The sequence below is a fragment of the Sphaeramia orbicularis genome, chromosome 7 (assembly GCF_902148855.1).
Source record: "Sphaeramia orbicularis chromosome 7, fSphaOr1.1, whole genome shotgun sequence".
NCBI classification, from domain to species: domain Eukaryota; kingdom Metazoa; phylum Chordata; class Actinopteri; order Kurtiformes; family Apogonidae; genus Sphaeramia; species Sphaeramia orbicularis.
Window position 1 is genome coordinate 40361124 of NC_043963.1, and position 13925 is coordinate 40375048.

Below are 13925 nucleotides of genomic sequence, written 5' to 3' on the forward strand. Positions count from 1 at the left end.
GGGAGTTCCAGAGGGTTGGACCAGCGATGGAAAAATGCTCAGTTAAGGATATATTTGCTGAAAAAGTCACTTTTTCTTCAGTTTTCTTTGTTTTGATATAAATAACCTATGAATTTACTATGAATTTTGATGAACATCTAAATTAAATATAGGAAATCAAATATTGGGAAATACATGATTTACAGTGAAAAATGCAAAATACAGACCATAATATTATAACAAATGGTGATAAGTCACTTAGGAAAGGTTAAATAGAGACAAAAATTCATTTGGGAATGGCCAGAAAAGTAGCACTGGGTCTTTCTGGGTTTAAGACTCATGCATACACACTGAAGCATTAATGACACTGTCCTCTTGCAGACATTCCGCCCAGCAGCCATGCTAATCGAGCGATCTGCAGATTTTGGTCGTACCTGGCAGATATACCGCTACTTTGCATATGACTGCGCCTCTGACTTTCCTGGAGTCTCCGAGGGTCCCTTACGTCACGTCGACCAAGTCATTTGTGAGTCGCGCTACTCAGACATCGAGCCGTCCACAGAGGGAGAGGTGAGCACTAGAAAACACTGACATAAACAAGTATGAGTTGGCATTATATGTTTTACTGCTGTTGTATCCTCAGCTTTTTATAATGTTTGCATTGTACATGTTGTAGGTCATCTACAGAGTGTTAGATCCAGCCATCACGATTGAGGATCCATACAGTCCAAATATCCAGAGTAAGTCATCCCTGTGAACAGTTTAATTCTACAGGCTGATGCCAAATCCAAATAGTCAGAGTAAAGGTTTACTCACTTTATTATTAGAGATCAGTCTCTTTTTTGCCAATCATAACATGCACAGCATTAGCATTAGTGATTAGCATCAGCAGTAGCACATAGAACCACATCAGTCTCTGAAGGCCCTCAGGAGCCCACTCCAAGTCTTCATCAGTTCCTTGGTCAAGATTTGCTGACAGGAGAATTAACCTACAAATACCTGTTTTTGATATTTGGGGGAAACCAGAGAACTTGGAGGACACCCACACAGCACAGACAGAACAGGCCAACTCACCACAGAAAGGCCCTGTTCTGACGGGGAACAGAATCCAGAGTGTTCTATCTGTGAGGTGGAAATGCTAACCACTACGCCACCGCACCGCCCTAAGGCATACGTCTTGGTGTAGGAGGGATGTAAATGTGTGGGCTGAATATTAGAGATTTTCTTCCCAAGTCAAGTCAGCTTTATTAAAAAAAAAAAAAAAGAAAAAAAAAGCCACACATGCAATATTTGACTGCACCACCTTTGGTTTTTATTCCAGGAGACATTCACTGGGACATCTTTTTTGCCACATAATGCTTTTGTAGTGCCACAATAAGGTTCATAATATTTTTTCCATCCATACTTGCATTAATTTTTAATTATTGATGATGGAGAATCAGTCCACTGCATCAAGTCTTCATCACATCTCAATTAGAGTCTGCACCACACCTAACCAATGCCCAGTCGTGGTTTTGGTGAATCAGTGCAGGGAGGGTCTCCAGTTTCTGTTGGATAGATTTTAAAAGAACCAATCGTGCAAATTGTGCAACACAGGTTGACCAAAGACAGCACTGAAATGGGGTACTGAATCCTAAAATTGGGAATTATTAACTGTGCACAGTTGCAAAATGGAAGAGGGTTTGCATTTTGTTTAAGTCTTCTGCACAAGACTAAAAGATCTATTTTTTTTAAATTGGAAACACACCTGAGATGTATTTACAATGCATGTTTATATGGGGGCTTCAGAAAGTTCATGGAAAAATGATTTAAGTTATGACATTTATTTGTACATATGCTCCATCTAGGTCAGTGTTTCTCAAGCTTTTTTGAACAAACGTCCACGAACATCATGAGCATCATTGGCTTGAAGTTTGGACATATTTTCAGTATGGACTACAACCGCTGCTGCTGACAAACAATTATGTCGTACTTGGAGAAACGTTCATCGGAAGTCTTGACCTTATGTGTGCATATGTCGTGACGTAACTAGTTATAAAATGTAACAAATTAAGCAGGAATTAAATTGATTTTTGCCAAAATGATATATGATATAAAGATAGCTTTGCAGCACCCGGAGGGTTCAAATTAAAACTTTTTAAGCTGTTAGGGCCCAAATACACAAATAAATAAACAAAAGATGAATAAAAGTGGGTTTAGCAAAATATGACCCCTGTAAAATCAGACACTGAGTCATTCTGCCTGATATGCAAAGGTACTTCATTCCGCAGTTTGGGAGCAGCGACTGAGAAAGCCTTGTCACCTTTCAGCTTCATCTTTGTCTTTAGGATAACTATCTTCCCAGATAAATCTATCTTTAAATCCATACACAGCTGGAAAAACGACAGACTTTTCTGACAGATGGAAAGGTGATTTTGGCTGTTTTTAAAAGGTTAAAAGCTCTGGGACTGCTGAAGTGAAAATTCTGTTGCATCAGTTCTTTTTCTTGTCTGGTATGTCATGAAATACACAGCCTGATTAATATTACAAGACAATATCAAACCATAATAGAAGTGTCAAATCCGAGCTATTTTGCTGAAGTTTTATGGTTCTGCAGAAGGTTATGCATATCATTTAATATTACACAATGTAGTTGGAGTTGGTGGTTGTCCTCCAGCTGTATCTGTAACAGCCTGTCTCTCTGGGGTGTGAAACATGGCCCTGCTGTGTGGAAGACGTGGACAGATGTAAAAAGCAGCTGCTCCTCTCCCACACAGCCTCTATGTCCTAACCCCCTCATGTTTAGACTGGCAGGACATAAGAGCCTTTCCCAGAAACCCCAACTCGGTTTTCAACGCTGCAGCGGAGGTTGTCTTGTTCTCTTGTTAAATATCTCAACGGAACTGACCCTTGCGATGCCCCCTGACCTTCTCACAGCTGAAAAATCCATACGTATTATCTGGCGCTGTCAAGACAATAAATCAGGATCTAAAGTGGTTCTGTTTGAGCAGCGTAGTGATTTATATTTGTGTGGACGCTTTTGTTAAAGAGGCTCAGGTGAGAAGAAAAGGTCTTGAGGATTCCTCTCTTCGTAGTGAACTTTATCTAACGCTGGCTCGAAGCACTTACTAAACACATAAAAATTCTAAAAGCCTGTGGGACTACTCTCCATTCTGCTATTAGAGCACGAGAAGAAACAAACAGCATCTCAATATCGAAGAGGTGGAGGGATTAGCTGTAGTCTGTCACAGAGGGGTTCTGTTACTGCAGATAAAGCCAGTGGGGGAAGACACATTAAAAACGTCTAAATCCTCCCCGTGTAATATTCCATCCATCTTATCAACATTCTTGCTACAATTGCGATGCCTCCAGCAGGGTTTGGAACATTAGAAAACTGCAAAAGCAAGACTTGAAGAAAGGCTTGAAATGTAGTTTTTAGAATCATTAATAGCAACAATGAAAGGATTTAGTTTTGGAAAACATCTCACAGATTTTCATCACCCTGCTGACAATGATTGTGTTGTATAATTTGGATGTAAATTACCACATCATCTTGTGGTAATTTTGTGATAATGCGGCTTTAGACTGCACACGGTAATGGTGTTTTTATTTATTTATTTATTTATTTATTTTGTGACTTGCATTTTTTTATTTACTTTTTCCAAATATATCACATCAAATACTAACACTGAAGCATTACCCACCCTCCCACCTGTAACCAGAAGGGGTCTTCATATTGATATTGTGGCTTTTATCCCACACACATCAACTCTGAGTGTCCATTGCCGGATATTGTATATATTAAAAGATTAGAGATGATTTATAAAGTAAAAAATAATATTGTTCCAAATACCATTCGAGAGTTCTTCAAAATAAGAGAGAGTAACTATAATTTACGAGGTCTTTATATTTTTGAATGTATGAAAGTGAGGACAAATGTAAAGTCCAGATGTACAGGGTGGGGAAGCAAAATTTACAATGAACATTTAGTTGTTTTTTCTCAGCAGGCACTACGTCAATTGTTTTGAAACCAAACATATATTGATGTCATAATCATACCTAACACTATTATCCATACCTTTTCAGAAACTTTTGCCCATATGAGTAATCAGGAAAGCAAACGTCAAAGAGTGTGTGATTTGCTGAATGCACCCGTCACGCCAAAGGAGAGTTCAAAAATAGTTGGAGTGTCCATAAAGACTGTTTATAATGGAAAGAAGAGAATGACTATGAGCAAAACTATTACGAGAAAGTCTGGAAGATACTATTAAAGAAGAATGGGAGAAGTTGTCACCCAAATATTTGAGGAACACTTGCGCAAGTTTCAGGAAGCGTGTGAAGGCAGTTATTGAGAAAGAAGGAGGACACATAGAATAAAAACATTTTCTATTATGTAAATTTTCTTGTGGCAAATAAATTCTCATGACTTTCAATAAACTAATTGGTCATACACTGTCTTTCAGTCCCTGCCTCAAAATATTGTAAATTTTGCTTCCTCGCCCTGTATTTAGGTTGTGGATGTGAAATTATGGAATGAACTTGATGATGAATTTAAGTTGTTCACTTCTCTGGCAAAATTTAAAAAATGCCTTAAGTATAAGATCATTCAGGAATATTAAGTGGAGATGGTAGATGTCTTTTGTTTTGTTCTTGATTCTTTTGTTATAAAGACAATGCTCAGTGATGTACACATTTAAATTACTGTAAGTGGTATGTCAGGTGAAAAGGATAGGCAAAAAATAAGCTTCTCCTTCTGGCCTATTCCTTTTTTTTTTGTGTTTATTGTGGTTGTTGTACTATGTGTGGTGATTACTGTACAAACCAAAAATAAACCATTCATTCATTCATTCATGTACAGGGGTTGGACAAAATAATGGAAACACCTTCACCTCAAGATGATAATGCCCCAGTCCATACAGCTAGAATTGTTAAAGAATGGCATGAGGAACATTCTAATGAAGTTGAGCATCTCGTATGGCCGGCACAGTCCCCAGACCTCAACATTATTTAGCATTTATGGTCAGTTTTAGAGATTCAAGTAAGACATCGATTTCCACCGCCATCGTCTCTAAAAGAGTTGGAGGGTATTCTAACTGAAGAATGGCTTAAAATTCCTTTGGAAACAATTCACAAGTTGTATGAATCAATACCTCGGAGAATTGAGGCTGTAATTGCCGCAAAAGGCGGACCTACACCATATTAAATTATATTTTGTTGATTTTTTAAGGTGTTTCCATTATTTTGTCCAACCCCTGTATATAATATGTACATACACCATAAATATCTACACATAGGTGGCTAATCATAATATACACACATGCATACATAAGGTATGTGATCATTGTCTTTTCAGTGCGAATCCTTGTAGCCTTTAGTCTTTGAGATCTAAAGATTCCAGGTATTTGCTCCATTTCAAACGATACGTTTCTGTCTTGTCCTGCATCGTATATGACATTCTTTCATATGCCGCTACTTTTCCAACTTCCATCATCCATTCCTGGAACAGAGGTTCTCCATATTTCTTCCAGTTCCTCACTATAATTTATCATCCAGTCATTAGAACAGTCTTTATCCAGTCTTTTAGTGGTTTGGGAAATGCAAACAGCACTTGAGGATCTCCTAATATAAATAACTTGGGGCATAATATGAATTGTCTTTTTATAACATTTTATAACATTATATTACTACAAGATTTTCCTCATGTATGAAGCCAGTTCTTTTAAAGTCAACCATTGTCATAATCATTTTCATTTACTTTCCCCATTGCTGGTCCCCAGGCATCAGAAAGTAGATCCTTAGGGAAATGTGGCCATATATGTGACAAAATTGGAGGGAAAATATAATGTAAAAAAAAATCCAAAGCCAAAAAAAGATGGGTCCTGAAAAGTGTTTACAACATACAGTGTCTACAAAAGTCGGTATGCCTATTTTTATTTTTATTTTTTTAAATTTATTTATTTGCTTTTTTAAATTTATTTATTTATTTGAGGGCGACACGGTGGTGCAGTGGATAGCACTCATGCCTCACAGCAAGAAGGTCCTGGGTTCGATTCCAACACCAGTCGACAGGGGGTGGGACCTTTCTGTGTGGAGTTTGCATGTTCTCCCCGTGTCTGTGTGGGTTGTCTCCGGGTACTCCGGCTTCCTCCCACCATCCAAAGACATGCACTAATAGGTTAATTGGTTAATCTAAATTGCCCATAGGTGTGAATGTGAGAGTGATTGTTTGTCTCTATATGTTCAGCCCTGCGATGAACTGGCGACTTGTCCAGGGTGTACCCTGCCTTCGCCCCTATGTAGCTGGGATAGGCTCCAAGTGACCCCCGTGACCCTAGTGAGGATAAAGCGGGTTCAGAAAATGAATGAATGAATTATTTATTTGCACATCACAAACAAGAAAAAAAAATTAAAAAACAATTTTCATGCAAGTAACACCATTGTGCAGGAGAGGATAGAAGCCAAAAAAGCTTATATAAATACTACACCAGAAATAAACAACACACAGAAAAAAAATAGAATAAAAATATGATATAATTGAAATAATAATCCAAAGTTTAAAAAAATACAAATCAAATCATGATATGAAGCCTTACATATTTTCATAATTCAGAGTCCTTTTCAGATTATTTTAAATAATGATAAAGAAGATGTTGATTGAAGTTCAGGACATAGATAATTCCAAAGATGTGGTCCACGATATTTTAGAGAATACTAACTGACAGGAGTTTGGCAGTGCAGAAGATAAAATTTGCTTGAGTATCATGTGGGATAATTGCATATAACAGAAAACAACATGAAAAAAAAGGTTCTGGAAAACTATAGGAAAGACAAGAGTTAAGTGAACATATTTGTTCATGAAGACACAGGTCTGGAAAACATTCACATCAAAAACTGAGAGAACATGTCTGGAATTATAATTGGACATTCAAATTATACAGTCATTTGATATGTTTTCTATATTTTAATGTGAATAAAATGTGGGTTTGTCATTCTGTTTTTCTTTCCATTTTACACAGCATGCCATCTTCTGTAAAACTGGGGTTGTGCTTTAACCCATAAAGACCAAAACAGCCACTGATGACCAAAAGCATTTACTGATCTAAACTGTTTAATTCCTGTTGATCCACTAATTCTATTAATACATGGTCATGATCATCAGATACCCATTTGGATGTTCAGAGGCTCTGTAGTTACTGTGGAAACACCGTCATCTTCTACAACATTGATTCACCAGTAAAACCCATGGAGTTGGATCAATGACAGTGGATGGACACACTTGGTTTAGTCATTTTTTTCTTCAGTTTTCTCTGTTTTGATAGAATAACCCTCAACTTTAATGTGAGCTTTTATGAACAACTACATGATCATTGAATAAAATATGGGAAAATATATGATTCTCACTTAAAAAAAGCCAAATACTGAGGTAGGGATGTAACGATTACCGGTGTAATGATAAACCGCGGTAAAATTGCAAACAATTAGTATTACCATTTAAATTCTAATTATCATGATAACCGTGTTTGATTACCGCACTTTTAGGGGAAAAAACGCCTATGTAAAGCTATGCTTTTATGTCAAATATTTGAGTATAGTTTTAATTTATTGCAATTTAATTTTATATACCTAATATTTGGAACCAATATTCATTTTTAAAGTCTTTGAAAAGGTTCATAAAGCATCTTTGTGTTATTTATGCAATAAATTATAGAAATTTTTTAAATCAGATTTTTTGTGTGTGTGTTTTCTGGCCTTTTATGTTGATATAGTAGGATAAAGCAAAAAAAAATAATAGGCAGATAATATAAATGAAGTTGTGTTGAAAAAAATGATCCCAAACATGGGTATAGTAAACATTTCTGTATATAGTATATAAAGGCAAAATCAAAAGTACTGAAAAATGGCCAAAATAGGCTCAGACCACTAAGGGTTAATACTTGAATGTTTCTGCAACAGAAGGTACATTGTGCCAATTATTTTATTTGTTTTGTTGTTGTTGTTGTTTTTTCAAAATACAACTTGGTTAAATTATTTCAGTGTGTGTATAAGTACTTTTTGAACATTTTGAGCACAATTTCAACAATACCACGATAATAATGATAATCCTGATAATTTTGGTCACAATAACCGTGATATGAAATTTTCATATCGTTACATCCCTATACTGAGGATGATATTTTAATAAATTGTGATAAATTAGTGAAGAAAAGTTAGATATAGAGAAAATTTCACATGGGAATTGATACAAAAGTAGCACTAGGTCTTTATGGGTTAAATAAAGAACGAGTTAGGAAACACAGTTGATTCAGTTTTTCTTCTTTGTAAATTTCTTTATTGTCACACTGGGATTTAGATAGGATTTTTTGTAATACTATGACTATCCCTGTTCTGTAGCTATTATTCACCCATAATGCTTTGCACCAAATTAGTTGGGTCATGCTCTGTTGGCCTTAACTTCCTCTCGCTGAGAAAAAAGGAAAAGTTACAATGGTATTTTGTGGCATTCGGTCCTGAGTATGTTAATTTTATGTTGTTTTGCCTGCTTTTATAGACATTTATTAAAGACATTGTTAACTTCGTGTTCTGTCATATGTAACATTATACTATATGCTTGCTAATTAATTTATCTTTCCTCACAGATCAGCTGAAGATCACCAACTTGAGGGTAAACTTCACCAAGCTTCACACACTGGGAGACAACCTGCTGGATACCAGAGCTGAAATTAAAGAAAAGTATTATTATGCCATATATGAGCTTGTCGTGCGTGGAAACTGCTTTTGCTATGGCCACGCCTCAGAGTGCGCCCCCATTGACGGCATCAGGGATGATATAGAGGGAATGGTGAGTGAGGAGACCAAAAAAAAAAGTCATCTCATTTAGACCTGTCATTTTCTCTTTAATTTCCTCTTACAGGATGTGAAGAACTTATAGTTAAAGCTGATGTTTTTTTTTTTTTGTATCTCATTTTAAAGGTGCACGGCAGGTGTGTGTGTAACCACAACACCAAGGGGTTGAACTGCGAGCAGTGTGATGACTTCTATAATGACCTGCCCTGGAGACCGGCTGAGGGACGCAACACCAATGCCTGCAAGAGTGAGTACGAAAACTGACAGATGAGTCCAAAACCAAGATTATTATACTGGAGATTAACCCTTTCATGCATAGTGGTCACGACAGTGGACAGCTGTTCTTTTGTATATTCATTAATTTTGCTGTTTTAGTTCCATATCAGCCAACACAGTGGACACTTATGCATCATCCTATACACTGCAATTCATACCATTATTGTAAATTTGCTGTTCTTTATAAACCTAATCTGCAGTGATATGTTTAAGTGGAAAAAAAATGCTTGATATCGTTTTATTATTAGGGTGTAATTAACCCTTTCATGCACGAATTCTGAGAACCTTAATCAAAATTTTTTCCTGAGTGTTTTTATTCCTCTTTAGGCATGAAAAAAAAAACAATGTGATTAAAAATTTTCTTCTGAAAAATAAATAATAATAATAATTAAAAAAAAAAAATAACAGTAATAATTTTAAATTTTTTAAAAATACATAAAAAAATAATAATGAAAAAAAAAAATTCTTATGAACCTATTTTTCATGAAGTTGCAAAAATGTCCACTCAGCTGGACACCACACATTTAATTTTTGACACACAGAAATATGTATTTACTGATAAACTGTGTGAAAACTGTGGGGAAGGCTTGTGATTCTGGGGGTTTATCCTTAGGAGAGATCTATATAATGATACCAATTCATGCCAGAAAAGATATGTAGTGTCTTAAAACTTTAATAAAGATATGTGTAAAAAACAACAACAACAAAAAGAACAACAAAATCCATGAATATACAAGAGAACAGCTGTTGAATAGCTGTCCACTGTAGTGACCAGTGTGCATGAAAGGATGAACAGGGTTTGTTTTTTTTAACAAAAAGGTGTTTGTTTTTTTTTTGCATATTATCTCCATGAAGTGAGAAATAACTAGTTTTAGAATATGTTGAAATGTGACGAAAACATCAGATTAGCAGCATTAAAAATGTTTTCACACAGTGTATCAGTAAATACATGTTTATTTGCTTCAAAAATTAAATGTATGGTTTCCAGCAGAGTGGACATTTTTGCAACTACATGAAAATAGGTTCATAAATGTTTTTTTTCCCAATTGCATTGCTTTTTAATGCCTAAAGAGGAATAAAAACATTCAGGAAAAAAAAGCAAAAATCTTGATTAAAATTCTCATAATTCATGCATGAAAGGGTTAAAAAAAAAAAAAACAGGAGCAGTGAAAGAATTTCGTTGTTAATTGAAATGAAAATTACATAAAAACTCCAATAAACAAAACAACATTCACCAGATAAAACAACAGCTTTGTTTCCATATTATGTTTTGCACTTCCACATGTTTTGCAGGAACTGTAAAGCTGCATGAGGTAGAAATGATCTTCCTTCTGGAGCCAAATCCAACATCTAAATATGTTTTCAGAAGAGAAGCACAAAAAATACAATTATTATGATTTTTTTCCTTAATAATCAGGAAAAAAATTGCTAGAAAATATCATGATTCGAGCAGCTGCTTTTTTGTTTCTGTGATGAACCACAGAGTAAAGCAAATTATAACAGTTATCTGTCATTAAATCTCTCAGTCACATGTATAACCTCCTAGCTCGTTGAAAACACCTGTAATCTGCTAGAATTTTGAAGTTGATTTTTTTGCCATGACAGGTGCTGAAGTCTTGACCATTATGTAAAACCTACTGCACACCAAAGCTTTAATAAACATTTATTGCCCCGCCCCCTGAAAGGGAGGCAAGGTTCTGTTTGTTTCATTATTTGTTAACACTTAAAACTATTGGTTGAATTCATACCAAATTGGGTTTATAGATTGCCAGTGACCCAGAATAGATCTCATTACATTCTTAAAAAAGTAGGTCAGAGTTAATCTTTTATATGAATTTTTAGAATCTTTTTTCCCCATTTATTTACAATGCCCGAAATGTTACATATCTATAAAAAAAATCAGTTTGGTTTCAGTTTGCTTCAAATTTGGCACATATATACAGGGTGGGGAAACAAAATTTACAATGAACATTTAGTTGTTTTTTCTCAGCAGGCACTACGTCAATTGTTTTGAAACCAAACATATATTGATGTCATAATCATACCTAACACTATTATCCATACCTTTTCAGAAACTTTTGCCCATATGAGTAATCAGGAAAGCAAATGTCAAAGAGTGTGTGATTTGCTGAATGCACCCGTCCACCAAAGGAGATTTCAAAAATAGTTGGAGTGTCCATAAAGACTGTTTATAATGGAAAGAAGAGAATGACTATGAGCAAAACTATTACGAGAAAGTCTGGAAGATACTATTAAAGAAGAATGGGAGAAGTTGTCACCCCAATATTTGAGGAACACTTGCGCAAGTTTCAGGAAGCGTGTGAAGGCAGATATGGAGAAAGAAGGAGGACACATAGAATGAAAACATTTTCTATTATGTAAATTTTTTTGTGGCAAATAAATTCTCATGACTTTCAATAAACTAATTGGTCATACACTATCTTTCAATCCCTGCCTCAAAATATTGTAAATTTTGCTTCCCCACCCTGTAGAGGCAACTGATATACTGACATTGGCACATGGATAGACATGATGACATCAGCTGGATCCATGCCAAAATAAGCTACATTACATGCGGGCGGGGTTTGTTGTGCCTGGCACCACTTGTTAGCATCATATTTGATGTCATACAGAATTTCATCCTACCATTGTATGGTTCTGTAGATCAAGTCCAAATACCTCAAAAAACAAATAAACTAAATGAAAACTAGTCAGTTTGTCAAAATCAAACTAAAAGTACGTACACACATGTAAAACTAAACTGAGTCATCTGAAGTCGAAAACAAAATTCAGATCAACTAAAAAGAAATACTAATTAAAAATTCTAAACTTTGGTTCAACATGTATTCTGGACTGATAACAGATGTACTTGGACTTAATACATGCTTTGTAAAAAACAACAGTTAATCAGTTTGATATGATGTGTTTCTTTGTAGAGTGTAACTGTAACAGCCATTCCACTAAGTGTCACTTCGACATGGCGGTGTATCTGGCCACTGGTAACGGCAGTGGAGGAGTGTGTGACGACTGCCAGCACAACACAATGGGACGCAACTGTGAGATGTGTAAACCTTTCTACTACAAAGACCCCTTCAGGGACATCAGGGACCCCGGGGTCTGTATAGGTGAGTCCTTATGTGTCCCTGTTGTATAAAAATTAACCCATAAAGACCCAGTGCTACTTTTGTGGTAACTCTCAAATGAATTTTTCTCTCTATTTAACCTTTCTTAAGTGATTTATCACCATTTATTAAAATATTATCCTCTGTATTTTGTGTTTTTTCAGTGAAAATCAGGTATTTTTCTATATTTAATTCACTGATCATGTAGATGTTCATAAAAGCTCAGATTAAAGTTGAGAGTTATTATATCATAAACATAGAAAACTGAAGAAAAAGAGAGTTTTTCAGCAAAATATCTCAATAACTGAACATAAACCAAGTGTTACCATCCGCTGTCATTGATCCAACTCCATGGATTTTACTGGAGAATAAATGTTGTAGAAGATGACGGTGTTTCCACAGTAACTATGGAGCCTCTGAACATCCAAATGGCTCATATCTGATGACCATGAAAAGATGACAAATGTATTTTACACCAATTATTTACATGTACTGATAGGATTAGTGGATCAACAGGTATGAAACAGTTTAGATCAGTAGATGGTTTTGGTCACTGGTGGATGTTTGGGTCTTTAAAGGTTCAGCAGGTGTTTTGCAAAACAACAGCCCCTCATAGCAGTTTGATGGTTTCATAAACGTGTCTGCCATTCCTCTCCACAGCCTGTGACTGTGACCCAGATGGATCTCAGAATGGAGGGATGTGTGACAGTCACACCGACCCTTCCCTCGGCATGCTGGGAGGCCAGTGCCGGTGCAAGGCCAATGTGGAGGGGCCTCGCTGTGACAAGTGCAAGACTGGCTTCTTTGGCCTGAGCGCTGAAAACCCTGAGGGCTGCCAACGTGAGTACACACTCTGCTGTAACTGACAATCTGTTCTCCTGATTTTCACTCAGTAATATTATAATAGTAACAAACTCATAGTGTTCCCCAAATGTGTACAACTGAAGAGATTTATGTATTAAATTATGGTACCACTTTACGATAAAACTGCTCTTATAAAAGATTCATAACTGGTTCATAATTAGGTAATCAGGGTCTGAGTAGTCTCTAAATCATTAATAAGCTCTTATAACACATTACAAAGATGCACAACAGTGAATTGCTGTTTTGCCAAACTGTGAGCTCACACCTCCCTGTGCTGTTAAATCTCAGATCTCATTGGTCCCTTCTTTTCCCTGCAGCATTTGTATCTGTCAGCTTCATTAGAGATTTATTAACAAATTACTACTATTTAACCACCATGAATATATCAAAATATGCTTAAAAAATGTTAATTTGTTGTATAAAAACATGAAAGTCAAATTAATATGTTCATACAGGCTTTAGTAATAATGTGTTTTAGGGCTTTCACATGTGCCTTATTTGGTCTGGACTTTCTGGCTATCCAGTTTGATCTGAACCAACGACTGCAAACCGAACAGAGAAGGACTTCATCTGGGACAGAACCATAAGTCTGAAAACACTTACAACACTTTGGTTGGTTCTGCACTCTCAGACCAACTACAGGAAGTTACACGAAGTTACCATTAGAATTGACATGGAAAAAAAAAAAAAGATAGATAGATAGATAGATAGATAGATAGATAGATAGATAGATAGATAGATAGATAGATAGATAGATAGATAGATAGATAGATAGATAGATAGATAGATAGATAGATAGATAGATAGATAGATAGATAGATAGATAGATAGATAGATAGATAGATAGATAGATAGATAGAT

At 35.8% G+C, this 13925-nt stretch overlaps 1 protein-coding gene across 2 annotated transcripts in view; it reads left to right on the forward strand.

Moving 5' to 3' along the window:
- The window catches only part of lamb2 (laminin, beta 2 (laminin S)), an 84086-nt gene that overhangs the window by 45097 nt on the left and 25064 nt on the right, over nt 1-13925 (forward strand). For both annotated transcript variants that reach the window (XM_030139169.1, XM_030139170.1), the window contains exons 6-11: nt 361-549; nt 656-719; nt 8595-8797; nt 8929-9049; nt 12015-12203; nt 12861-13040. In XM_030139169.1, the coding sequence (XP_029995029.1) occupies nt 361-549; nt 656-719; nt 8595-8797; nt 8929-9049; nt 12015-12203; nt 12861-13040 (946 nt within the window). The remainder of the gene's footprint in view (nt 1-360; nt 550-655; nt 720-8594; nt 8798-8928; nt 9050-12014; nt 12204-12860; nt 13041-13925) is intronic.